At 51.2% G+C, this 27,116-nt stretch overlaps 1 protein-coding gene across 5 annotated transcripts in view; it reads right to left on the bottom strand.

Annotated features, from left to right (window-relative positions):
* Nucleotides 1-27,116, bottom strand: part of GRIK5 (glutamate ionotropic receptor kainate type subunit 5) — a 65,195-nt gene that overhangs the window by 13,011 nt on the left and 25,068 nt on the right. For 4 of the 5 annotated variants that reach the window (XM_053267842.1, XM_053267840.1, XM_053267843.1 and 1 more), the window contains 12 exons: nucleotides 18,563-18,698; nucleotides 17,367-17,531; nucleotides 16,690-16,787; nucleotides 15,258-15,423; nucleotides 13,940-14,118; nucleotides 13,035-13,088; nucleotides 7,353-7,514; nucleotides 5,839-5,991; nucleotides 4,255-4,359; nucleotides 3,727-3,834; nucleotides 3,144-3,347; nucleotides 1,412-1,525 (listed from right to left, as the gene is read on the bottom strand). In XM_053267842.1, the coding sequence (XP_053123817.1) occupies nucleotides 1,412-1,525; nucleotides 3,144-3,347; nucleotides 3,727-3,834; nucleotides 4,255-4,359; nucleotides 5,839-5,991; nucleotides 7,353-7,514; nucleotides 13,035-13,088; nucleotides 13,940-14,118; nucleotides 15,258-15,423; nucleotides 16,690-16,787; nucleotides 17,367-17,531; nucleotides 18,563-18,647 (1,593 nt within the window). In that variant the 5' untranslated portion in view covers nucleotides 18,648-18,698. Of the gene's footprint in view, nucleotides 1-1,411; nucleotides 1,526-3,143; nucleotides 3,348-3,726; nucleotides 3,835-4,254; nucleotides 4,360-5,838; nucleotides 5,992-7,352; nucleotides 7,515-13,034; nucleotides 13,089-13,939; nucleotides 14,119-15,257; nucleotides 15,424-16,689; nucleotides 16,788-17,366; nucleotides 17,532-18,562; nucleotides 18,699-20,467; nucleotides 20,608-27,116 lie in introns of those variants that run through there. The other variant, XM_053267841.1, reaches the window with a different exon arrangement.

Genomic DNA, 27,116 nt, shown 5'->3' with positions numbered 1-27,116 from the left:
CACGCAGAAGGTCCCAGGTTCAATCCCGGGCAGTAGGTCTGGGAAAGACCCCTGTCTGAAACCTTGGAGAGCTGCTGCCAGTCAGAGTAGAGGATACTAAGCTAGATGGACTAATGGTCTGACTCGGTATAAGGCCGCTTCTTATGTCCCTATCAGCCTAAATACAGAATACGTTTCTTCTTTCTACTCAGAATTTCACTAGAGCTAGTGAACTGCTAGGACCAGCTAGAATGCACTCTGGTTAAAAAGTTGCCTCTAAGGAAGTAACGCTGGTGTTCCATGCAGCATCCCTTACGGCAGAGTTAATGGCTCCAGCAACTAACAGCTCGGTGATCTAACTTTGCAATGGACTCTTACAGCAGTTTTCTTTGTTCAAAGGCCCTCTGGAAGAAGCTGGTTTGCTGGTGTTATTTCAGGATCACCAGAGGCTGTTTCAGAGGTTGACAACTCAGATCGGTGAGCCATGATATTCCAGGATGTTTAAGACATACTTGCACTTGTTCAATTTTCAGGCCTTTTACAAGGCATTGGGGACTTATTTTTATATACCACTTTTCAACAAAAAGCTCTCAAAGAGGTTTAATTGGTGGGGTGGTGGTAAGAACATGGTTCCCTATCCCCCAAAAATGGCTCATGTGCTGGGCTGAATAGAGACAGTTGCTCCCCACGGCTAAATCTAAGCGAGCCATCATTTTGAAAGGTGGCCCTTTGCCCACTGAGCAGGGGTAGGGAACACTGCTATCCTGCTCGTCCTCCAGGCAGGTCAGTGGGGCACCAAAAGATCTGTCTCCCAGCCCCATTTTATCCTAACAACCCTGTGCGGTAGGTTAGGCTGGACTGCGACCGGAGAGAGAGAGACACCAAGTGGTCCGGTGAGTGATCTGAATGCCTATCTCCCCAGTCCCAGCTTGTCACCACTGTGCCATAGGGAGAACTTTGTACTCCAGCCTCCTCTGCTTACTAGAGATGATAATTCTGCTAGTGCTTATATGAGGTCTACACAACTTGGGACTCTCCAAGATTAACACAGCCCCAAAGCAATGCTTGATAACCCGCCAGTCTGAGAAACCTCCCCTGTTTCTTGACTTCCTGGAACTGCAAAAAAAAAGGGGGGGTCATGTCGAAAAGGGGAGAGGATGGCAAACCGAGGCCTCCACCATGCAGAAGTGTCCCTTTCTTTAACCAGAGTTTCCCATGATTAGGCATTGCTTTGACAAGAGTGCACTGCATCCCAGGTCGAAGTCAAAAGCTCCCTCTAGAACTTTGGCATCCTCAATGGCCTTGGCAACGTTCCTGGGCCGTGTACGAGAAACTGCTGTGCTACCCTGTCCTGAGCATGGTTGTTCACCTGCTCTCGTCCCATCTCTCAGTCGTGTTTCCCTCCCACGTCCACAAGATGCGGTGCACGTACCATGTGTACACGGTACAGGATGCTGATCCCCAGAGTCATGAAGGGCTTGGAGAAGTCGATGACCTTCTCCCGCTCAGCTGTGATGGTGAAAGCAGCCACCGCCAGATCGGCTTTCTGCAGAGCAAAGCACAGTGACCCCTGGCTGTCACTCGGAGAACTGCACACTCCAGCCAGAATTACTCCTTAGCTCTCCCTCTGCTGGTTAACACCAGGAATTAAGAAGCTACAAGCCGACCCCTGCACAGAGCATCTATGCACTCTTTGGGGCCGGCTACCTCTCTCCTCACCGCCCCAGTCTCTGGCCGGGCCGAGTGCCGTGGCTCGGCCCGCCGCTGCCTCGCCTCTGCGGCTGGGCCAGACCCACCGCCTCCCCCCCCCCCCAGTCTCCGGCGGCATGCCGCCATGGGCGGGCCCACTGCCGGGCTGAGAGCCGCCGCCACCTGTCGGTCCTGCCAACCCCCACTCCAGTAACGGGGCCCACCGCACTGCCGCCTCCTCGCCCTGTCCTCCCCGTCGCTGCCAGGCCGGCCCGCCAGCGGCCATGGGTGCGCCTTACCCAATCAGGCGCCCCCGCAGTCCAGCCAATCAGCTGGGCTGCCGGGACGCACGTTCGAAAGGCACACCCAGGAGAATTAAATATATAGGTGCCCCACAATACCCTCCAGCCAGCCAAACTGCTCAGAGCGCAGGCATCAGCAACAGATCGCTGACAAACAGTGTGGCTTCTCTGACAGGAGTGAAAGATTAGTCTGGGAGACCCAGACAGGACCTTGCAAGCAGGAGGGGAGTGGAAGGCAATAGAGCTTTGGCAGAAAGTGTGGCCGTGGGCCAGGAAAGCCAAGCAGGTCAATTGAGTGGGAGAAGAAACACCACATCTTACATACTGATTTCGAGTTTCCAGCCAAACATGTTGCCACAAGCCTCTTAGCTGCTTTATAGAGAGTGTGCTTTGCTCTCTATACAACTAAAGTCAGGGTGAGTTGGCAAATTAATTTTTGCAGAGATGTCTAATCACTAGGACAGAAATGCTTCCATATTTTAAATGCACTCCCATGCAGCGAAAGAGAAGCACAGCTATGAATTCTCCCCTTTCCCCATTTTTTTTCAGCACCCCCTGGTGGACTGGAGGAGACAAACACTCAAGGGACAGCCAGAGCTCTTGGATTCGCCCTCTGCCCAGAGTAACAGTCAATGGGAGTTCTCCCTACAGTCCATCATGTCTGTTCACCGCATCCTTTTCAGCATTACCCCTTGCTGGAAATGCTTAGGCCTGGAGTAACTCGAAACCTTTCTACAGACAGTAGGGGTGTGCAGAACCAGTTTGAGTTGAACCGGGTTCGATTCGAACTGGTGCAGTTCGACCTCGAACTGGACAGGCCTCAAAAAAAAAGTAGCCGGTCTGACCAGACCAGGCTGACCCAATTTGAGGGCCATGTTTAATGCTCAAATATTCAAAAACATGCAAATGTTTAGAGAAACTTAGAATCCAATGAGCTGGTGGGACAGCTATGGCAATGTAGGAACAAGGGAAGAATACTCTGCACTTGCTTGGGCGTACTGCCCTCTCTAACCAGCTTACACATCTTGGTAAGGTTCTAGTGTGGGAGCTTAAAACCAACTGGCAGAAGAGTCCCTGAAGGACACAGTCAGATTTAGTACTGCCCAAAGCTACAGATTTCCTCAGGAAAAGAGTCTACAGTTTTGACCATAGTGGATTTCCCAGCAGCCATACCCTATTGATGAGTTCTCCCACCATGCCAGTCCAAGACCCATTGGGCTCAGGAGCCCCGTAGAGCCCATCGTCCACCAGCTTAATCTGGAAGCGGAATTTCAGGATGTCCGCAAGCTCGTGAAGCATGTCCACGCAGAAGCCCTCGTACTGCTCAGTGCCAGACAGCTCCTGGAAATTTGCACGGCGCATCACATAAGGGTTCTCCTGAAAGAGAAGGCAGCGAGCCAGCGTGTAATGCTGCAGGTGGCATTTTGTCATCCAAGAGTCAAAATTCTAGCCAAACAAAGCCACATTTTGTCATCCAAGATTCAAAATTCTAGCCAAACAAAATTCTAGCCAAACAAAGCCACACAGGCCAGATGCACGTGTCGTTAAGGTCCAGCACAGATTTGACCAGCTGGTCACTGTTTCACACAACCCGAAGGGTGCAGGGAACATCTGCAGAAGCAGAGCAAGGTCTACCTAGTCCAGGGGTTCCCAATCTTGGGTAATACCTTCCCAAAAACACTTTCAAGACCCTAGAATCCTTTGGCTTTGAGGAAGCCAAGCGAAAGGCCCACAAGAGGCAGAAGGCCATACTTACTAGGATGGTGGTGACTATCAGAGTCTTGTTGGCCAGGCTCTCTGAGATATCAATGTCCAGCGTTGTGGCATTCATAGCAAGAGTCCTGTTGGAGTACCACACTCCGATCTAAAGAGAGGACAGAGTGTGCTAGAGGTCTCAGCTGGACTGACCCTCAGTGATGGCTGCTTCTATCGCCTTGTGCTCTCCCATTTTTACATTATTATTATTTTAGGTTGCTTTTTGCCACTGCTTTCTTTTAAGAAAATGATTCATGTTGAGGTGGCAGCAAACTACTCTGGATATGTTAAGATAAAAGTGCTTTATCAATTTAAAAAATAAATCTACAAGGCAACATGACTTGGTCCCATCGCTTCCACTTGCCTGCAAAGTGCAGAAAAATCCCAGTCTCTCAAAGATGAGAGATTACAAAACAGTTTATTTTGCCCTGGAAGGAATTCTAGGCATACCTTCTGAACTGCATAATTTAGGTCTCCCTGGCTCAGAAACTTGTGGGGAGGATAGGACAGGCACAGCACCTTTTCTTACCTCCCGGTGTCCATGGCGGGCTTTTTCCAGGATTCGCAAGGTATAATTGGTCCTCTGACCCTTGCTGTTGAATTCCACACGCCCAGTCAGCCCATCATACTCTACCTGGCCAGGGATGGAGAGACAGAGATGGGGGTAGGAAGGAAGAGAGGGAAACCGAAGAGGAGGAGAGATGGTGAGACGTGGTCGGACTTGGGCCAAAGGCCAGTGTCAGCTCTTCGCATCTCCTAGATCAGGGCTTCTCAGCCTTGGTCCTCAAATGTTACTGAACTCCCATCATCCCCAGCCACAACTGGAGACCATTGTGGCTGGGGTGATGGGAGTTGCAGTCCAACAACATTTGGGGACCAAGGCTGAGAAGCCCTGCCCTAGATCAATCTATATCCCCATATATGTGCTTGGGGATTGTGCAGCTATGACGTTTTACAGCATTAGCAGCTATGCAAATAAGGTCTCAAAAATGCAACAATCAGATTTAATTCATTTTAAAAAACTATTTTGGGAAAACTCTATAAAAATCTACGGGAGTGTGAAAGAGAAAACTACTGAGATAGACACAGGGTGGCTTTTATCCATCATCTGATAAACTTGCCCTGAACATTAGCTGAACAATTCTGATGTCACAGAAGAGTGGTGATCAATGTCGCCAAAGCTTTGGCTTCAATATACTGAAATGAACCTGGCCTCTCATTCACTAGTTGGCTTGCAGTGACGTCACGGAATGCTCATGGACATCATGGAATGCTCATGGACATTCTAAACGCTCAGGAGCAATCTGTCAGCACCAAGGGCTTGGTTGCAGAAGAAAGGAGGGCAGTTCACACGATCATCATTAGGGTAGGATAAGCTGCCTACCCTAATTTAGGAGCTGGGCACACTCCTGATTTCCAACCGTGTGTTAGATAAAAATAACTTTGGAGGTGGGAAGCTTGGTCACCAGTCCAGCCCCAGCTGAATAGAATGGATTTCCCCACATCTCTCATTCAGAAGCTAGGGGATGGAATCTGGGTGGGCACGCTCGTCCGACACAGCTCGACCGACAAAAAAGCTCCCCACCTCCAATCTCGTTTTTATTTCACATGTGATCGAAAACCGAGAGCACACCCAGCTCCTGAATCCGGGTAGGAGGCTTTTCCTACCCTAATGACAATCTTGTGAACTGCCTTGCTGTGTATTGTTAACAGCAATAGCTATGGAACGGCAAGGTGGAGCCCTGAGAACCAATACAGGCAGCTGGGAAAAGATGCTGGGGCTATAGCGAAGGGAAGAAAAGGTGCAGACATTTGGCAGGCCATTTTGAGGGGGTCCACAAGTTACCTATTGAGTAGACGAGTTCTAGAGCTTGGAAGTTAGGAAGTATCAGAGTCTCCCATAGGGCCAACGTTTTTCCCAAGGGGGCCTGCCTGCAATTCTCCTTGCAAGTTCAGACCTAGGCCAACATAGGGGCTGTGTCTGGGGCAAATCTCAGCTGCACATGGGCTTCTCATTGAGTCACAGCTAGGCCTGGCCACTCTCCATAATTCGTAAACGGATGGGCATCCCAAGAAGTGGGGCTCCGCCATTGTGGGCGGAGCCAGATCTCACCATGCGCAGGTAGTTCATGAGGCTGGTCCCATGCTGCCAGATGTTGGACGAGGTGCAGGCCAGGGGCTTGACCCCAATCTCCTGGCTGCGGTTCAGCTCGCGCACGGCACTCACTACCACATGCACTGCATCGAACATCAGTGCTGCCGAGAGCTGGAGGGGGACAAACGATGCAGCCAATGTTAATGATCAGGTGGACTGGAGGGGCCAAATTATCCTTCGGCTTGAAGCCCTCTACCCGATCTGTTCTTGTCCATGAACACAAAACATCCACATGGCAGAATAACTGAAAGTGGGCTGAAGCCACCACGTACTTAGTTACATCGATTCCTAGGAAGCTGCCTTATACCAAACCAGACCATTGGTCCATCGAGCTCAGGACTGTCTCCTCTGAATGGCAGCGGCTCTCCAGGGCTTCATGTAGGAATTTTCCCACTTGGAGACGCTTGCCAGGGACCGAACCTGGGACTTTCTGCTTGCCAAGCATATGAGACACTGAGCTACAGTTCCACCCCCATAGTTGCACACAGCTGAAATGAACAAGGCCTCGGGTGCTCTGATGAGGTCCTCACATGGATACCCAGACATCTGAACATCTTAAAAATCAGAACGTCACCTTCTGCACTAGGAGATATAGAAAAACCCACAGAAAAATTTAGGTGGTTTTGTTTGTTTTTTTAACGTATTTGTTTACCACCCAAAACGCAAGTCTCTTAACATTCTTTTGCTCTCCTAGAAATTTGCCAAATGTTTTGTCAGAGAAGGAACAGCCCATTTCACTTTGGTTTTCACCTTGGGCAAAATCTGGTGGCAATGTCTGAAAAGTTGACCGGTCTTCTCAAAACCTGAAAAGCTGGCCAGCCTTCTCAAAACCCTTGGGTCACGGGAGGGAGCTTCACGTTTATTCTGAATGCCTTTGAGTGAAATTTCAGTGGCAAACCTATTCTGCATGAATGTTCAAACTTGGGTGGTAGTTTTTAGCTTTACTCTGCATACAGCTGTGTTTGACAAGCTATGATGATCCACCAAAAAACCAACACTATTCTCCTTGTGATGGGGAGAGAAATATGGTCATTGTTAATATGCTGGGGCTGGGGATGATGGGAGTTGTATGGGGGCTGGGGTTTTTTTTCAAAGAACCCGGGCTTCTGAGCTCAGGGGCCACACTTGGTGCTCCAGCCACGTCCCCTGCGTCAGATTCAGGCGGCATGGCCACACTAGCAAATGGGGCTGTGCATCCCATTTGCAAGCAAACTTCAGCTGGCACCACATTTGCAGAACGGCCGGTGCAAAAGCAGAAAGACACGTTCCTAGCCACTCTGCCCAGGAACTCTGCCCGAGCCCAGCGCTGGCTGAAACTTTTAAAAACCGGAACCACGGTGCCCTGTTAACATGGCCACGCCCCCTGCATCCGATGTCAGACACGGGGTGTGGCTGGACAGGGGCCACCGACCCACTCCCACCCAGCCCTACCACCAACCCCTGAGCTGGGTTACCCTGTTTGTCCCACTTACGGCAGGCCCAGGGTAGGGATTGAGTTCGCAGTTCTCCCGCCACGACATGTTGAGGCTGCGGACAAACTCCATGTAGAAAGGGTGACTGGTGTTAAACATGGAGAAGCCCAGGACGTTGGAGTGTTCATCCACAATCCCATCCAGGTGTAGGATGGGGAAATCCTGGAGGAGTTGCCATGAAAGGGAAGCAGCAGAAGGAGAAGAGATGGTGGAGAAGTTAGAAAAAAGCAAGCAAGACACCAGTATGCTACCTGCCAGCCCCACAGGGCTGTCTGAAGGTAGGGTCAGGGGGACACTTTGTCGTTTCTTCTATTTATTTTGATTTATGCAAGAGCCACTCTGCATATGCTCTCAGATACTCTTCCCTCCTGCCAGTTGACAGAGCAGAGGGAAAACCCACCAAAACAAAAACAAAAAACCTGCTCTCATCGAGTTAAGATCTGGGAGCCCTGGGACAGGACTCCATGGAACACCTCCAAAAATGGCAACGCCTGTCCCTCAGAGGGGGTTGTGACATCACCTTCTCATGTGATCGCTGGGGGAGGACCCCATGCTTACTGGGGCCCCACACTGCAGCCCAACAACAAAGACACTTCTAGCCCCAGCAAGGCCAGAACAATATTGATTCACCATGAGGAGCCCCACAAACTATTTTCACCTTGAACCCCACACAAACTAGAGACAGGACTGGCCTGGAGACTCTAGGAATCAGCATCTCCTTCAAGTTCCAGGTGACTGATGAAAACATCTGGAGACGTTCATGGCTTAACACTGCGCAAAAAAAAAAATTAGATAAGCCAATCTCCTGGACTAGCTTCAGCCAGAGCTGGCGATCCTGTCCCCCACAATCTTTCCTATCATTTGTTCCCCTTGACAGTCTGTTTGGGTCAAAGAGTCACAGCTTCAGTGCTGTTTAATGGGCACCTCCTGGTAGAGAATCAATCTGGCCTGTGTGGGAGGACCAATAGGCCATCCCTGGCTTAGACCAGGAGCTTCCAACCTCAGGTCCTCGGATGTTTTTGGACAACAACTCCCATCACCCCCTGCCACAGTGGCCTGGGGGTGATGGGATAATAGTCCTACAACATCCAAGGACCCGAGGTCGGGAACCCCAGGCTTAGACCATACTGCTCCAAAACCGTCAGGATATTATGGTGCATCTGGACGTGGGGGCCAAGGCAGAAGCCCCTTCTTGCCCAGGGTTCACGGCAACGTTTGGAACAGAAGTGGGAAAAGCTCTTTCGGCACAGCTTGGACCCGGAGTGACTGCACTGTCTGTAAGGGAGCTGCAGTCCTAGCCAGGCACTCACACAGAGCACGGCTGAGTTCCATGGGAAGCATCTGGCGAGCCGTATGCCTCCGGCTGGGATCCCGTCAGGTCTGATCCAGCAAAAGCGGGGTCAGCTCCGGTCAGGCCCTGAACGGGTGAACAAGTTAATTACCATTCTTATCGGCAGTGGCTTTGAACCACCACTAGGTGGGGCAATTCCTTCCGAATCCTTATCCGAATCCTCAGTATCACTACCCATCAGACAGTGGGGCAGGAAAGAGAGGGAGGCAAGGCTTAAGCTGAACCGGGTTTAGCTCCCGGTACCTTCCCCCTTAGTCGGAGCTCAGCCATGGGAAAGCCACATGAGGAATCAAAGTGCCTTTCCATGGTTTTCCCTAAAAAAGGACAACCTTCCTAGAGTAGCAGTCTTGACGTGCAACTCCAGACAATCCTCTACTACAAGGAGAGGACAGGGGGAAAGAAGGTAGTTTACCTGTGCCCTAGGGGTCAGTTCCCACTCAAGCTATAGCCAGAGCTGCAAGGAACCTAAGATATGCACCTCGCAGAATTCAGACTCAGACTTAAATGGAATCTCAGCTTCCATTCAAAAGATAAAATAAGAACAAGAGTCTAGTCCTTAACACTACGAAGACGGGTCTGAAAGAATGTGAGCAATATTTCTTTGAATCACAGAAAATGGAGAGGAGAGGGGCTGGGTGAGGTTTCCAGTGGTCCAGAAGTATGCCCTGCATAGCTTCTTGATGCTCCCTTACAGCCGTAAAATTGTGGCCTATAGCACATAATTTGCATTTCTAAAAATATAGTGTAGTTATATAGTTTCTAACATATTTATTATATAATAATAATAATAAATATAGTATATATTTGGGCTACCTTGGTATAGAAGGTTGCCCCTTTGGAGCTCACAATACACACAGACCCAGCTATACCAACCATCAACGGAGGATGTGATCCAGGTGCTTCTGGACGCAAGGCAAGTTGTCACAGGGTACCACCTCAATTGCTGAACACACACCAAGAAATACTGGCTGGATTTCCACCCACTTGCCTTTTGGGCACCAAGTATATTTACATTTCCCCAAGCCTTTGCTGAGTGACATCATGATCTGTTTACACTTCTCGACTGCTGCTGGTCACCGTCACTTAATTTGTATTCTACTCCTTTTTTTGGCTTTGTCATCCCTGGATTGTGCTCTTCTATTGATCGCCAATTTTATTTGAGGTTGGAAGGTACCTTCTAGATCTTGACGCAGAAAGGGGTGCCTCCTTTGTTTCAATTATTTAATTAAATGGCACAGAGGAGCCATTTCAGTTCAGGGTGAGGCTTATAGGAAGCTGCCTTATTATTTATTTATTTATTTATTTATTTATTTGATTTCTATACCGCCCTTCCAAAACGGGCTCAGGGCGGTTTACACAGAGAAATAAATAAATAAGATGGATGGGTGGATTATACCCCCGAGTCAGACCGTTGGTCCATCTAGCTCAGCACTATACTGACTGGTAGCGGCCCTCCAAAGTTTCAGGCAGGAGTCTCTCCTAGCCCTACCTGGAGATGTTGCCAGGGATTGAACCTGGGACCTTCTGAATTAAGAGCAGATGCTCTAGCACTGAGCCTCCCCTAAGGGGAGTATCTTAGAGCACACAGCACTCACATGTAGTTACCCATCCAAATATAAACCAAGGCAGACCCTGCTAAGCAAAGGGGGCAATTCATGCTGACTACCACAAGATCAGCGCTCTTCTCCCCAAGGGAACAATGGCTGGAAGGGAGCAATCCAAGCTGATGGACGTGGCCACTGCACTAAAAGCAAGGAGATCTTGCTTTTTTGGCTCCCTTCCCAACCACCTGGCAAAACCACTGGACGGGTGGGGACAACTTTGCAACGTCCTCAGGGTTTTCACTTTTCCCGCACATAGTGCACAAGGCAGACCACAATACAATCACTGAACCCACCAAATATATGAACCAACCTCCAAACTAAATAAGAAATCCCACAACCAAAACAGAGCCTCTCAAACTGTTCCCCCTACTCCATATGACCTGGTATTCACACACACAGAGGCGTTTTTCATGCAGCAGGCTTTGCTGTGAGTCCAAAGTTGCCCCCCCAAAACCGATGCAGATAGTGACTGGGCTACACCCTAACGCGCAATGAAAAACCCAAATTGTGTATGAAGTGCTCCTGATAGTTCACAGGGACTTCGGGATAAATCTGGACGACATGTGAATGCACACCCTCCATTCCGCAGGAGATGTGAGCTAAAAGCCCTGTGTGGAAAATGCCTCAGAGACATTAGGAGGCTAGGTTTTTGGAGGAAATTCCGAACTGTAAGAGCTGTAAGAGCTGTTTGTCAGTGGAACGGTCTGCCTCATGAGGTGGCAGGCTCTCCTTCACTGGTGGTTTCCAGACAGAGGCTGGAGAGCCATCTCTCAGGGATGCTGCAGCAATTTCCTGTGCTGAAGACAGGGTTGGCATAGAAGACCTCCGAGAACCCCTTCCGACTCTGTTCTAGGATCCTACAGCCGTGCGGGACTGAAACCACGAGTGAAGCCGCTTCTGCGTTGCTAAGAGTGAGTGTAAAAGGGGCCTTCCTTCAAAGAGGAGCTATGGGACCATTTTATTTTTAACCAGCCCACAATTAACATTCTGTAAGGGCTGCCAGAAACCAGACATAAAGCATTTTGCAGACCTCAGATCTGAACTGGCCCATCCCTGTGCTACAATCTCCAGCTTTTTCTCCTTCATTTTTTTTTAAAAGACTGACCCTTTGAAAAGGCTGTCCTAAACATCCCATTGCTGGGAGGAGAAGCACATTTTTAAAAAAAAAACAACCAAAAGCCTCCAGCTAGACTTCGATGGCAGGGTCACCTTTCATCACTGCTAAAAACAACTGCTGAACCAAATCCAAGGTTCCATTTCAACCGAGGACAAGGAATCTGTTTCTGAAGCTCGGGAAAGAATTAGACACACGTCCAAATAAAGGTTTGCTACCTTTAAAAGAAAAAGAAAAAGGCTAATCTACATCCAGTTCCATTAAGGCTTAAATTATGGGTGGGGGGGGGAAGGAGGGTCCTTCATTAAACCCACAAGCCCCACTCCCAGACTCCCCTCAGTTTCAGTCAAAACATGCCCCCCCACGGTAGCAAGGGAGGTCATCATAAAAGGGAATCCCCAATGACACTCCATAACTATTCCTCTCTTCTCCCCATAATTTTAGTCCCCCAAGTGCATAACACAACATCATAAGCATGTAAGTAGAGCCCTGCTGGATCAGGCCCAAGGCCCATCTCATCCAGCATCCTGTTTCCCACAGTGGCCCAACAGATGCCTCTGGGGAGCCCACAGGCAAGAGGTGAAGGCACGCCCCCTCTCCTGCTGTTGCTCCCCTGCATCTGGGGTTCAAAGGCATCCTGCCTCTGAACCTGGAGATGGCCTCTATAGCCACCAGACTAGTAGCCCTTGATAGACCTTCCCTCCATGAATTTGTCTAAGCCCTGCTTAAAGCCATCCAAGCTGATGGCCATCACTGCATCCCGTGGCAGAGAATTCCATAGATTAATCTGTGCTGTGTGAAAAAGCACTTCCTTTTGTTGGTGCAAAATTTCCTGGCAATCGGTTTCATGGGATGAACTCTGGTTCTAGTGTTGTGAGAGAGGGAGAAAAACCTCCTTCCATCCATTCTCTCCACAGCGTGCATAACTGTATAGACCATATCTCCCATTAGTGACCTTTTTTCTAAACTAAAAATTCCCAAATGTCATAGCTTTCTCTTGTATTTGAGGCTTCTCTCCTCTCCTCATAAGCACTTGTCAAAAGATGATGTCATATCCACCCTGGGGGATGAGTGGTGCCCCATCTCATTCTGGCATCCCATTTGTCCCAAGTCTTACATTAGAGGACAACAAGTTTTGTTTTTGGAGGGGGCGGATCAGGTTCTCTCCGACAACTGGCTGGAGAGAAGAGTATCTGAGAGCATGTGCAGAGTGCCTCTTGCATAAAAACCAAGCAAGCAGAAGAAACAGACCAAGAATCAAGAAAAAGGGGTTCCAAATCAAAAGAGGCAGGCTAGCATTGAGGCCAAGAAAGAAGACAGTATGAGCAGGAAACCACCCAGGATGAATTTACCAAGCTGCTTTTATAACAAGTCAGTCCACTGGTCCATCTAGCTTAGAACTGTCTACTCCGATTAGCAGTGGCTCTCCAAGGTTCCAGGCAGGAGTCTCTCCCAGCCCTACCTGGAGATGCTGCCAGGGATGGAACCTGGGTCCTTCCGCATGCAAAGCAGGTGCTCTAACACTGAGCCAAGCCCCTTCCCGAAGTGCAACACAGAGGGCATTTGCAAGGTATGCAGCCAGGAGGCTGTGTCAGCTTCGTCACAATACTAACCATTGTGGTCAGGATGTACTTGTAGAAGGCAGATGTCATCCCCAGCTCGGAAGCCTAGAAAAGAAGGAAAATCCATTTCCATATGAGACTCTGGGGCTGTGAATTCCCTCATCAGCAGCGTGCCATCAATATGCCTGGCCACTGGTTTAGAATGAGACTGACATGGCAGAACCGGCTTTTCAACACATGAGATCAGAGATGGCATCCATCCTTGGAAAAGGCAGGGGCCCAGCACGGCCAATATTTGCCCCATCCTACCAGTCACAGGACTCCAAACAGTGTTCCTGGGTGCCACCATGGCTAGAGCAATGAAATTGTTTGAGATTTTCTAGATCACCCCCCAGCCAAGACACACCGTTACTCCAGCTGGGAGAGCGGGGAGAAGCATTCACTGCCCTGCTACCCGTTACGTTTGCCAGGACCTGATGGCGGGAGCGGGTCTGCCTTAGGGCCAAGCGTAGAGTTTTGCTCCAGGGACACCCAAAAGCCCAGCACCAGTTCGGAGGCCAATGGGGTTGGGGGGTGATCAGCACTGTATCCCAAACATCTGAGTACCCAAGGTTCATAATATTGCTCTGGATGGGGAGAAGCAATCTGGTCGGTGGGCTGACAGTTGGCTTAGACAGCCCTAGACATTGTTGGACTCTAAACCCCATCATCCCCAGCCATAACGGCCTGAGGATGATGAGAGTTGTAGTCCAACCATATCTGTAGACCCAAGGTTGGGGCCTGCTGGCCTAGAATAATGCTACATTATGATGCAGTGTTCCTACAACAGGGATTTCTGGGAGTGGGGGGGGGATGAGAATACCACCAATGAGTGTGGCCCCACCCATGGGCCATTCCGAATGGGACTGGAAAATGCCCATGAGCTCCCCTACAACAGCACCCTGTTTGTTCCACACCTTCTTGAGGATGAGATAAGAGATGGAAGCATTGGCGTCAATGATGATGGTCGAGATCTTGTCGTCTCGGATCTCCTTGAGCAGCGGCGTTGGATCGTTGGTGTCATCCAGCATCCGGATCGACAGCGTCTCCTTGGAGATCAGAAACTGACGCACCAGCTCCTCCAATCGCAGAAGGCCTGATGGGTGGGGAAGGGACAGGCGGTTATGCCAGGCTTTCATTCAAACCCGAGTCCAGCTCTCCGATCTGGCTTCAGAGCTCCGGACTTTCACCCTAGAATACTGGAATCAGGATGTAAAGAAATCTGTGCTAGTCTAGATAAGGAAAATGTCTCTCCCTGGGTATATTTTTGTGCCCATTAAGATTAGTAGAGGCATGTGTGCTTTGCATCCTAACGTTGAAGGAGGTTAGATCTGCAGAGCCTTCTCAGTGGTGACTCCAGTGTTCTGGAAGAGGAGCATCTGCCAGCCTTGTGGGAATCCCTGACTATTGGCCACTGTGGTTGGGGGTGATGGGAATGGTAGTCCAAACACAGCTGGAGCACTGAAGTTGTGCAGCCCCGATATAAACCTGAGGTTTATTAGTTCAATGTATGGAGGGGGCAAATCCCCTCTCCATGCATTTGCCCTTCAGAGCATCACTTCGCAAAAGAGGTCATGCAGGAGAGACAGAACTTACACAGGGACATCGGAAGCTGCATTTTACTGAGCCAGACCCTCATGCTTGGCCCATCTAGCTCATTTTTGTCTCCCCTTTCTGGCAGGAGCTGTCCAAGGTTTCAGGCAGTCTCAGCCTTACCTGGAGATGCCAGGAAGTGAACCGGAGAACTTCTGTGTGCAAAGCAGATACTCTAGCACTGAACAATGGCCCCACCCAACCTGCTTCTTGGGAATGTAGCTTTGCCTTCCCTGCCACGTCTTTCTCCCCCACCCCACCCCCAAAACCATTGACCCTGATTAAACCACATAATGTCTGCATCAAGAACAATACTAGAATTTGCTTCCGTGCTGATTGGTGCAGGTGATCCGTTTTGGGCACCAAGCATTATTTGGAAATGAAAGTTGCCTGAGTGGGGAGAGTGCCTCTAAGCACGTGCAGAGCACACACTCCTCCACCCCACCCCCACCCAGCAGCATAGCAAATCATCCCACCCAAACCTGTGGTTTTTCCATAGATCCAGACCCCAGTACATTTTTTAAAAACAGACCACCACCCGCACAGCCATTCCTGCTATGATTTGTACCACTGGCTCTCTGGGACACAGTGACCCCTCTGGATTCCCGCTCCCCACCAAAGAGCCCAGCCACGTTTTCTCACACTCAGCCTTGGCGCAGATGAGGCTAGCCGAGGGGTAGTTGAAGGACTTGAGGATGCGGGACACGGCCAGGCTGACATCCTCGTTGCTGGGGTAGAGGCTGACAGAGGCAAAGCGCAGGTACTGCAGCTTGGGGGTCTCTTCAGGACCCACCTTAACGTGGGGGATCTAGGGAAAAGAAAGACATTGCTTATCTATGGTGCTGACAACCCTCTTCCCCTCCTCCTCCAACAGTTGAGAGGGAAGAGCTAACCAGAATTCTTCACTAAAACAGATCGGGTTTTGCAGAAGGAAAAACACGCCCTATGACCATACTAAATGCTACACATGAAGTGTGTAGTTATCTTAAGCATTTTAAAACTGTGGTTATTTTAAGCATTTTTAAAGGATGTGTAATATTAATGGATCGCAGAAACTATTCCCACCCACCTCCTGCTGCTTTTTCTAAAGAACTGAGGAAGGAGGAATAAAACTTAAATAATTGGGGGGAGTGGGAACTCTAGGTTAACTGGGGATAAAGAGATTGAGGGAGGCGACCTCAAGAAAGACTAGGGTCTGTACTAAGTGAACAAAATATCTATCTTGACTAGAAGCTCCTCCTAGACTCTCAGCAGCATCTAGGTTTTAAGCAGAACTAACTACATATTTTCTGGCCAACCATGAGGTCAAGAAACTTACTTTTTCATTTTATTAAAAAAAAAAAAAAGAATAAAAGCTCACATTTTCAATTTCTACAGGAAGAATCAGATTCTATTAGGTTCAGCCTCCCCAAACCCTGCAGACTCCTGGGGGCAAAGCCTTCTACTACCAAAGGGGCACAGACGCTGGCCCAGTTGCTTGCAGGAGAAGTGCCCCATTGGCTTCCCCACAGTGGAAGAGCACGAGGGAGCCTGATCTCAGATGTGGGCTGTTATATTGGAGACCCAGCCTGTGCCAGTCAGTGGGAAGGGCTCAAATTCATTTCTGAGATCTGCATTGAACACAGAAACACAGGAAGCTGCCTTATACCAAGTCAAACCACTGGTCCACCTAGCTGATTATTGTCTACACTGACTGGCGGCAGCTCTCCAAGGTTGCAGGCAGGAGTCTTTCCCAGCCCTGCCTGGAGATGCTGCCAGGGAGGGAACCTGGGAATACTAGATGCTCTTCCCCTTCCCCAGAGGCGGCATGCAGGGGTCTCCCATCCAGACACTGACCACACCAAGACCTGCTTAGCTGCAGCAAGGTGGCTGCTTTTTTACTCTCCAGCTGCTGCTGCTGAACAACTCCTCTCCCATCCCAGCTCTCCAGCTCTTGTAGTTCAACAAGTGCCAAGGTGGCCGACCTCTGCCTTAGGCCAGGCTCCAGGACCCAAGCATGGGATCAAAACCCGTTGGGATCAGAGAATCCCAGAGCCGCGGTAAATCCAACCGTGGATACGGATGTTGCGATTACCTCTTTCTCGCCGCAGATGTGACTGACAATGGAAGCAGAGGCCGGGCTGGAGGCCGGGCCCAGCACCGAAACCACACCCTTCGGCAGGATTTGGCACACTGTGTGAAAAAGAGGGCAGGGGAAAGAGAGAGGGAGAAGATGCACCACCTGAGCCTTGCATCCCTACGTGTGCCTTGCAGTTACCCCAAGCAATCACTTTCTCCCACCCACTTTACGGAGGGTGTTCCCAACCTTGGGGTCCCCAGTGGATGCTCGACTACAACACCGATCATCCCCAGGTGAGGACAGTCATATTCCAACATCTGCAGACCCAAGGCTGGGAACACTTGCCCAAAGGTATGTAGACAGACATCACACAGGCTGTGCACTGCAAACCAGGTCTAATAATATCGGCCTACCTTGCAACATTGTTGTAAGGATCACCAGTATTAAAATGCCTGTCTATTACACGGGCAGCAGCAAAGTTGGGTGGCCCTTTAAGGGCTAAGAAATTAACGGACGCATAAGCCTTCATGGGCAAGAACCGCCTTTATCCAATGCATTAAGTTCATCATCGGACGAAACTAGCCAAGTCTCGTTCTAGTTGGCGAGGGTGGCTTCAGTGCTGTTGCCCCCCTCGCTGCTCCTCCCACGAACTCACGCAGAGTCCCTCGCCCCTCCCTGCGTGAGCCACTTACTGGTGTCGGTCGTCTCGTACTGGCTGTCCCGCTGCAGTTCAAAGATCTCCACTTCCACGCGGGCTTTGGCGGGCACCTCGATGATGCTGTTGATGTGTTCCCGGGCCAGGGCCAAGGCGAGTCGCTCCCCACGGCCACACACTGTCTGGTCATCCAAAATGGCAGCTGGTGGCAGGGACCGGGCCGGGTAGGGGGACGGAAGCGAGACGTCAGTCCAGACCCATCCGCAGCGTGGCAGAGATCTCCTCCCACCCGTGAAAAGACCTCGGTTCCTTAATGGGATGCTCCTCTGATTCACTCATTAAGCGCCTAGACCTGATGAAGCTCCTAAGGGTCCCTAACATTGTCAAAATTGTGCCTGCTTGGACCTTAATGCTTATGCTGCCCCCTCCACTACCCCCGCAAACTCCTTTGTCCTCACCAACTGCCTTGACCTTGCACATGCAGCACACACCCCCATGCCCCCCCATACAACCTAACACACTTTGAAGCTACAATCTCCTTTCTTCTTTTGCAAGGCAACTAGCATGCACGAGGAGCCACCGATCGGCGTCAAGCCTCCGCATTCCCCACCATGGTCCCGAACTGGATCGGGGTCCCCATGCATGCTATTTCTGTAAGAGAACGCAAGCATGCCAGGGCCTGCGATTAAGGTCACATCTCCGCTCAGCCCCGTTTCTGCCTGGCCAGCAGCACGCACAGCGCTCGCTCCTCCTAGTTCAGTCCCTTATTCACAGCCACTAGACGACCGCACAGCCCTCGGGCGACTGCAACCTTACAGCAAGAGAGGAGAGATTCCATTCTTTCTTCCCAGCTTTGGAAGCTTAACAGTAGAGTAGGAAGGGGGGAATGGCAACCCCAGGTGAGAAACGGCCATGTGGATGAATCCGGCCCACTCAACTGCCAGCACAAAAGAACTTGCCTGCTTTCGGCATCCGCCTTCCATGCATGCAACCCCCTCCCATTTCCCCACAGACCCCCTGGCCCTTCTCCCCCTGTGCTGATTTATTCCCCTTGGTGCTAGGATAACAAATGGACCAGAGACAGCCACCTCTGAGCCATCCATCACCTCCAGGGTCACACGGCTCCCAAGTTTTTGGCTCCCTGCTACCACCAGCTCTGGAACCTCACCTCTTGGCTCGCTCACCCCCGGCAGTCCCCAGAGTTTGCCCCCACCCACGGAGTCTGCCACTTACCCATGCGCAGAGACGACAGCACCTCCAGGCTCTTGTGGGCAAAGCCGAGAATCAGCAGCAGCAGCAGCGCGGGCAAAGCCGGCATCTTCTACCCCTCCTCATGGAGAAAGTTCGGCCGTGGCCTCTGCGCTGCCACCTGCAGGTGGGATGGAGAGACACCTTTCCAGCACATGCAACAGATATAGCACCCTCTACTGGACAGATACTACTACTACTATAAATATTTATATATGCACAACACAGCTCAGCACAGCACCCCCTGCTGAACAGAAGTATAATACCCCCTTCTAGGATTAGCATCTGCTGCTGAACAGTAGGACACAAAAGAAGGAGAAAAGAGTGGCTGGTACCAACATTCAGCTGAATCCGGGAGCAACTCAGGACCCAGATGCCTGATGAGCCTGCAGAGTCAGAAGTTCAACATAACCCCTTAGCCACTTTCCCTGCTGCTCTTCCAGCACTCAGACAGATGAGGAGGGAGGATTAAGCACACTCTAGAAGTCTCTCGCACAGGGCTCCACAAAACCCGAGGCCCACCCAGGGCTGCAAGTACAGAACTACACAAATAAATGGCCCCTCCCCATCTGCTCACCTCCTCCTTCTCCCCCATGGTTTTATGGATCACAGTTTTATCACACCCTTCCCTAACAAGCTTGGAGCAAAACACATGATTCTGTCATCTCCACTCTCTCATCCATTTTATCCTCCCAACAACCCTGCAAGGTAGGCTAGGCTGAAGGACGGTAACCTTGCATGCAGCAGCCCCTTGTTTCAATCCCCAGAGAGGGCTGAGAAGGCCCGCCCGAAAGGCAGTGCAGGCAATATGGAGCAAAGTGGACCACTGGTCTGACTCAGTACAAGACAGCTTCCCATGTTCCCCTCTTATTCCCCATCTCGCAGAGGAGCGCCCCCTACTGGACCCCTTTGCATACTCCCTGCTGCAGATGCCTCTGTGCTGAACCCCCTCTCCACAACAGCGGCCCAGCTCTCCCAATGGTCCTCCCCGCAACACCATCTACCCCTCTGCCTGCCCTTTCAGCCCCCTTGCGCCCGCTAACCATGCATCCTCTAGCCTCTTTGAGCTCAAGGACAAAAAAGCAAGACCCTGCCCGGCTGCCAAGTTGCTCTCTGAGGCACAGTGCCCCCTTGTGGCCGCTACGGCTCAACACTGCCCGAGCTCCAGGCACCCTTCCAAGCGGCTGGTGCTGCAGAGACCAGCACCCTCCCGCTTTGCACTTGACGCCTGTCCTGCTTGGAGCTGAGTCAGCAACATCCACCCATCCTCGTGCCGCGTTCACCTTGAGCATTAATATTTATTTTCACTCAGCCTCGCCAGCCAAGCAGCGCGGCCGAGGTCTACCGAAGGGGAAACACGGCCCATTCTGTCCCTCCCCGGAGCCCTTTGTTCAGGAGGAGCTGGGGTCTGCCATGTGGGGTGAAAGGAAAAGAGGAGTCAAGGCTGGAAAAGAGGACATACACTTCAGATCACATTTTGAAGTGGGGGGAGAGAGAGGGGACACCAGCCAATAAAGAATCTCCAGTGGAACCAGTGAATAGTGTCCAAAAAGTGGAGTGAGATTGTGCTCAGAGGCAGTACGGATACCAGTTGCTGGAAAGCACACAGCAGGGAGAGGATGCGACCTTCATACCCGGTTATGTGGGCTTAGAAACACAGGAACATAGGAAGCTGCCTTCTACTGAGTCAGACCATTGGTCCATCTAACTCAGTGCTGTCTACTCTGATTGGCAGCAGCTCTCTGAAGTTTCAGGCAGGGGTCTTTCCCAGCCCCACCTTGAGATGCCAGAGATCGAAGCTGGGGCTTTCTGCATGCAACGCAGATGCTCTGTCACTGGGCTACAGCCCCATCCTCTTCCTGGAGGCACCTGCCAGGCCTACCATCTCACCTGGAACCCAGTGCAGCTCCTCCGCCGGTTGCCACCACAGTGTGTCAGGAAAAACAGTATCTAGGGCCGGCCTACACAACTTGGGGGGCCCAGCTGCTGTTGGCCTACAACTCCCATCATCCCCAGCCACAGTGGCCAACAGGGAGGGATTATGGGAGGTGTAGTCCAGCATCTGCAGAAGAGCCAAAATGGTGCAGCCCTGATCTAGTGAAAGTGGTCCACCTTTCACAAGTGACATAGTTTCTTGGCCATTCTGGCAGGGGTTGACCGGGGTGGTAGTTCAGCAGCACCTGGGGATCCAGGGCAGGAAATCCCTGTTCTAAGAGGTTCAGGAGCCTCCACAGTAAACAGACTTGGAAACCAAGGTGGCTTTAGACCTCTTCACCACCTGAAGCAAAAGGTGCACACAGCCCTCTGTCTCTATCTGTCGCTTTCCATTTCATGCCTGGAGCTTTTTCTCTCTTCCTGTGAGGAGGATGAAATGGAGGATGCAGGCAAGAAAATGGCACCCCTCAGAAAACCTGGCACTCTGTAAGCATGAGCTCAAATTGCCGTCTGAGGCCCACATGAGGCCTGCACACCCCCAGATACGATCATATCTTTTTTACTCCAAGTTAATTAGGGCTTAATTTCAGCAGAGGCCTCGCAGCTCAGCTCTGGAGCCCGCTTTTCGCTCCAGGGGTTTTCAGTCTGAGGACCGTGCCTGCATTTGCAAGTTGGCGGGGGGGGGGGCAGGAAGGAAGGGGGGAGGCATTTTGTAGTGAGGCAGCCTAAAGTGGAAGGGGAGCTGGCCTAAGAGATTTAAGTCAAGTGGCCTAACGGATTTAACATTCTCAAGATGTGAACACGGACAGAATCCTGGTTCCACACGCCAAATAAAAGGGACTAGAGCCTTACTTTATTTTTCCTAATGAAAACTAGGCATTCAAGGAGGAGGAAGCCTGGAATACCCCCAAAGGGGGCAGCCTCCTCCCCCGCCCTGGTGATTAAAGCCCTGCTCTGAGCATGCACAGAGCGTCTTTTCCCCCCACCGACAGGAAATCACAGCTCCTTGCCACAGATCTAGAATTCAAAAGGCACGGCTCCTAGCAGGCGCCAACAGGGTTAGCACCACCTTGGCAAGACCAGAACCCAGCAGCAGGGGCAATCCCAAATGCCACAAAGGCGCCTTGCTTGGCACCCGCTGCGGGGAGGTTCGCAGCACAGAGGCGGAGTGAGGCCAATGAGGGAAACGGCTCTGAGGACCATGTGGCAACGGTTGCCGGGCAACAGGAAGCTGCGAACAAGGATGCCACCGTTGCTAGGTGAAGCAATCGGCAACTCCGCTGCCCTGCTTGAACAGGTTGCCCCTTCTCCCTCCCCAGCCAAGGAGGCGTCTGAGAAATGGATGCCACCGTTCGGAGCATGAGGATAGCTTGACAACGACCCCAACCCCTGCATGCACGCATGCGCACACACACACAAACACACACACACACACAGCTGCCCCAAACCCTGATATTCCACTATTACAATCTAGGAGACATTAGGCCAAACTGGCCTAAAGGATTCCTTAAGCCAGGGGTTCTTAAACTGGGGTCACCAGATGATATCTGACTACAACCTCCATCACCCCCTGCCATCAGCACAGCAGGGGGCAATGGGAGTTATAGTCCAACATCATCTGGTGATCCAAGTTTAAGAACCCCTGGCTTAAAAAAAAGAAAATGTCCATTTGTTTTGAATTTGCCATGCATAGTCCATATCTCATCTCCAGTGACACAAGCAGGAATACACACACATATACACACATACTATAGAGATTTATATACTATATACTACTAGGCAGTATATAAATTCAATAAATAAAATATAAATAAAATATATAAATATACACACACCCCCAATATCACTGGCCTTGTATCCCCAGCCACACCACCATTTGCGTCTGGCGATTACGGGAGCTGTAGTCCAACATCTGGGGGTCCAAGGCTGCGAATCCCTGCCTATTCTTGTTGAGACAACCACCTCATATTACTTTTCACCTCCCTTTTGTTTTCCTTTTGATACTTTCAAAGGTGACAGCTTACGGCTAATATTCCTGCACCACCCCTAAACCTACACACCAGGGTCAATGGAGAGCTGGTCTTGTGGGACAGGGCATAAATTGCCCCCTTGGCTAAGCAGGGGCTACCTTGGTTTGCATTTGTATGGGTGACTACAGTGAGCACCGTCTGCTGTCAGATAGTCCCTTCAGGGAATAGGGCTGTCGTTCAGCCACAGAGCATCTGCTTGCATGCAGATGATCCCACATTCAGTCCCTGGCAGCCCCTCCAGGTAGGGCTGGGAGAGAGCCCTGCCTGAAACCTGGGAGAAGCTGCTGCCCATCAGTGCAGACCAGGGGTTCCCAACCTGTGGTATTCCAGATGTTGGGAACCCCTGGTGTAGACACAACTGAGCTAGATGGACCAACAGACTGACTTGGCATAACGCAGCTTCCTAGGGACTTGCTCATTTCCACCACAACAATTAAAAATATAAGAGCCCCATCCTCAGTCTTGCCTCTGGCCAAGCCCAGCAGGCAAACTAAATCTCGGATTCTGTTCCCAGGTGCTCCTTCACAGAATATTTATGCTCCCCCATTGACTTGCATGAGCGTCATTCACATTCTCGGCACAGCCGGAGAGAGATATTTGCATCAAAGTTCAAACTGTAACAGACACGTTCCTCCTCCCTCCCCGAAACACACAAACACACACACAACCCTCTGGCTGGGAGAGGAGCAGAATGGAATGGAGAGATTCAACGAGGAGCAGGTAAAGAGAGCGGCAAAGATTTATGGGGCCTTGGGGGCAAGCTTGACACGCCTGAGCCATCACTACGTTTTGCAGCTCACAGGGGATGTTCTCGGAATTCTCAATCCGAACTCCAGCCTGCGCCCTACACCCTGGGAGCTCTCGTGATGTTCCTCAGTGGAGAGCTCCGACTTTGAACCATGCCTGTTTTTCCGCCTCGGGTCTGGCCATCGGGTTGATGGCTAATTTTTGGTCCCCAGTGTCAGAATCTCAGGTCCGAATGGACTCTGTCTTCAGAAAGGACTTGGCAAGCACACAGCCTGGTGGTCCTCAAGTGGTGTGTCCTAGGAACCCAGAGTTCCTGGGAAACTTACAGGAGTTCCTTGATGAGAAGGACAGATAGAAGTTTTTCTCCCTCTCTCACCACGGAACCCACTGGCAGGAAATTTCAGCCAGACGAAAGGAAGCACTTTACCACACAGCATAATTAATCTCTGGAATTCTTGGCCATGGGATGTGGTAGGATGGGTTTAAAAGGAGCTGAGACAAATTCATGGAGGACAGGACTATCAAAGGCTACTAGTCTAGATGGCTGTAGGCTACCTCCAGGCTCAGCGGCAAGAAGCCTCTGAATACCAGTTGCAGGGGAGCAACAGCAGGAGAGGGGGTATATCTCCCTCTCTTGCCCGTGGGCTTCCCAGAGGCATTTGGCGGGTCACTGTGGGAAACAGGGTGTTGGGCTAGATCTGCCTTGGGCCTGACCCAGCAGGGGTCTTCTTATGCCCTTATAGAAGATCAGTCATGGCAGACAGGTTTCCCTGAAATACAACTTGTCCAGCCCTACGGATTTTTAGACAGTGCACAGGCAAATGTTGACCGCACCACATGGTGACCCTTCCATTCTTGTGGGGTGACAACGAAGAACATAGGAAGTTACTCTATGTGGAGTCAGACCATTGGCTCACCGAGTCCAGTACCGTCTACACTGACTGGCAGCAGCTCTCCAAGGCTTAAGGCGGGAGTCTTTCTCAGTTCTACCAGGAGATGGTGCCAGGGACTGAACCTGGGACCTTCCGTATGCAAAGCAGATGCTCTAGCACTGTGCTATGGCCTCTCTCCTCCTCAGCAAGACCCACCCAATGCCCCATGGGAACCAAGGGTGCACCCTGAAATGCATCCAGAGTCCACTGCAATGTAGGGGATTCCATGGGAATACGGCAAATATTTATATCTCTCGTTTCAACAAAAGTTGAAACAGGCCACATTTCCTCCAGGACATTAGTCGTTTTCACAGAAATGAGGACCGATCTGGGGAAGAACAAGGGCATCCGGTTGCCCCTACCACAAGACCTCCGAAGCCCCTCCCAACTCTAATATCCCAGGATTCTTTCTTGGTTTCCCTTTGCAGGGGTGAAGTTCACAAGACAGGCTCAATTACTTGTTTGCTTGACCCAGGCAGCACTCAGTGTGATGCCAACTGAGAAGTCAGGTCTTAAAGGGTTTGAAGTTACAGCACTTCAAAACATGTTTGTTTGTTTTTAAAAAGCTACCGTTAAGAGTACTGTTAGAAGAACCCTGCACAAAGGCTCCCTAGGAGAGGTTCAGGTTGAGGCTGCACGAAACACAACAGCCAGCCTCCCCCATCAAGGTTCCCGTGCTTTTAACAGTGGCATACAAAGGAGAGAGGACATGCACTTAAAGTTACCAACTTTTCTTCTGGCAGGGCCCCCTCTACCTTTAGCAGCGATGTGCCAGGGGGAAAAAGCTGGCAACCCTGAGGGCATGACTAAAAAAGAGCACTATCAGAGCCTGGTACAGTTTTTCAAGTGCCAATCACACCTCCCCCAAAGTTGTGCCCACGTGTGGGTGGAGTGTAGAGTAAACAACCGAGAGTAGAAGATACCTTCTGGGCGCTTGGGCAAAATCCTCCTGCCCATCCAAGAAAGGGGGGAGCACTGGGACTGCACTCCCATCCTACCGGTAACCTGAACAGCGGTCGTCCCACCCCACACCCAGCTTCTCCTCCAGGGAAAACAGGTGAAGGGGGGGAAGCCGGGCAACCTCTACGCTGGTCAGCTCTGCAACTTCCTCTGTGTTTAGCCATTAAACTTTTACACAGCACTCCGAATGCACAATACGCTTCACAATATTTAATTTGTCCCAGCATGACCCGGCAAATCCATTATTATTCCCACACAGGCAGGCAGCGGAGGCTGAAGGACTCCCTGGCTAAACCGGGCACAGAGCCCAGCTCTGTCAGAGGTTTCCATCTCTCAGGTCCAGCATGCAGGGGCGGCCCTTTCATGAGGCAGGGCGAGGCAGTCGCCTCAGGAGGCAGATTGCTGGCAGGATGGCAAGATGCCTCCCAACACCGCCATCACAGGGGCTCTTGGGGGGCCAATCTGACCCTCCTTCACATTCCTTGCAAAGCCTACCAGAAGCATGAGGAGCAAAAAGGAGGCTACGGGAGACCTTCCCTCCTCGCTTCCCTCCACTCCACTTTCAAAGCTTGCAAAGGTCCGTTTTGAAATGGGGCTGGCCCCCACCAGGGGCAAGGCAGCATTTGGGACCTCACCTCACAGGGGCAGAGCCATCATTGCATGTGTTCCCCCCGCCAAAAAAAACCCCAGGCTGCTGTGTTCAGGGGCCACACCTGGCGCCCAAGCCACGCCGCTGCGTCTGATGTCAGATGCACCGGGGGGGGGCGTGGCTGAGTCTGCAAACAGGACCGCACACGCCCCGTTTTTCAGCAGTTTCAACCAGCGCAAGGCTCCCAGCATGGCTGGGGACAGGTCACCCTGCCTTTACAAGCAGGGAAATGCACGTCGGCAGATGCGATGCTGGCTTTAATTTACTATTTATGTGCAAACAGAGCCCCACTTGCAGACACGACCCCACCCCCCCACCCCCCCGCATGTCCGATGTCAGGCACGCAGGGGCATGGATTGAGGCCGCTGCCGGGCTGGAGACGGGCTGCCAGCATTCTCCCTAGGCACTACGCACCTCTAGCAGAAACAAAAGCTGTTGCTGAACTGCAGGGTCGCAAACAGAGAGATAACAAAGCCTGCTACACCGGGCCCAAAGACAGCAGGGGGCCCAGGAGGGGAGGAGTCACCCCACTTGTCTGCCCTTGCCTGCCTGCCTGCCTGCCTGCCCTGAGAGTGTGGTCTTGTGGTAGTGATTGCATTGCCCCCTTTGCTAAGCAAGGTCCACCTTGGTTTGCATTTGGATGGTGACTACGTGTGAGAGCTCGAAGATATTCCCCTTAGGGGATGAGGCTGTAGCTCCGTGGTGGAGCATCTACCTTACAGGCAGAAGGTTCCAGGTTCACTCCAGGTAGGGCTGGATTTGTCACCTGAAACCTTGGAGAAGCTGCTGCCAGTCAGTGTGGACAATGCTGAGCTAGATGGGCCAATGCTCTGACTCGGTAGCAATGGCGAGAACATAGGAAGCTGCCTTCAAGGAAGGCGATACCACACCTTTCGCAATAAATTGTGAGGGGTCCCAAGCCACATAAAGTGGACTGAGCCCAGAAAATCCTGACGACACCTCTGCTGGGCTGTGCCAGTGCAGGCTGCAGGTGCATGAGAGCTCCCCCATCTTAAAACCAAAAATGTTTCCCTGTATGTAGAAAACTAGCACCTCGGGGTGAAAGGCTCTTCTTGATAGCTTTCTATCTGCAAACATGAAGCTGCCATCACAACCAGTCTTGCAGCCCAAAGTAGCATCATCCAGGGGAAAAAAAAAACATAATTCCCTAATGCTATTAGCTGGCCTTCCAAAAGGCCACAGCAGAAAGGGCGGCGGGGGGGGGGGAACTGCAGGGTCTAAGGCGGCGATTGTGGGAGGCAAGATGAAAGATCCTTGGTCTAGAA

Source organism: Hemicordylus capensis, chromosome 7 (assembly GCF_027244095.1).
Source record: "Hemicordylus capensis ecotype Gifberg chromosome 7, rHemCap1.1.pri, whole genome shotgun sequence".
Classification (NCBI taxonomy): domain Eukaryota; kingdom Metazoa; phylum Chordata; class Lepidosauria; order Squamata; family Cordylidae; genus Hemicordylus; species Hemicordylus capensis.
Note: the sequence above shows the minus strand (reverse complement) of the source record. Positions and strands in the feature narration are given on the sequence as shown.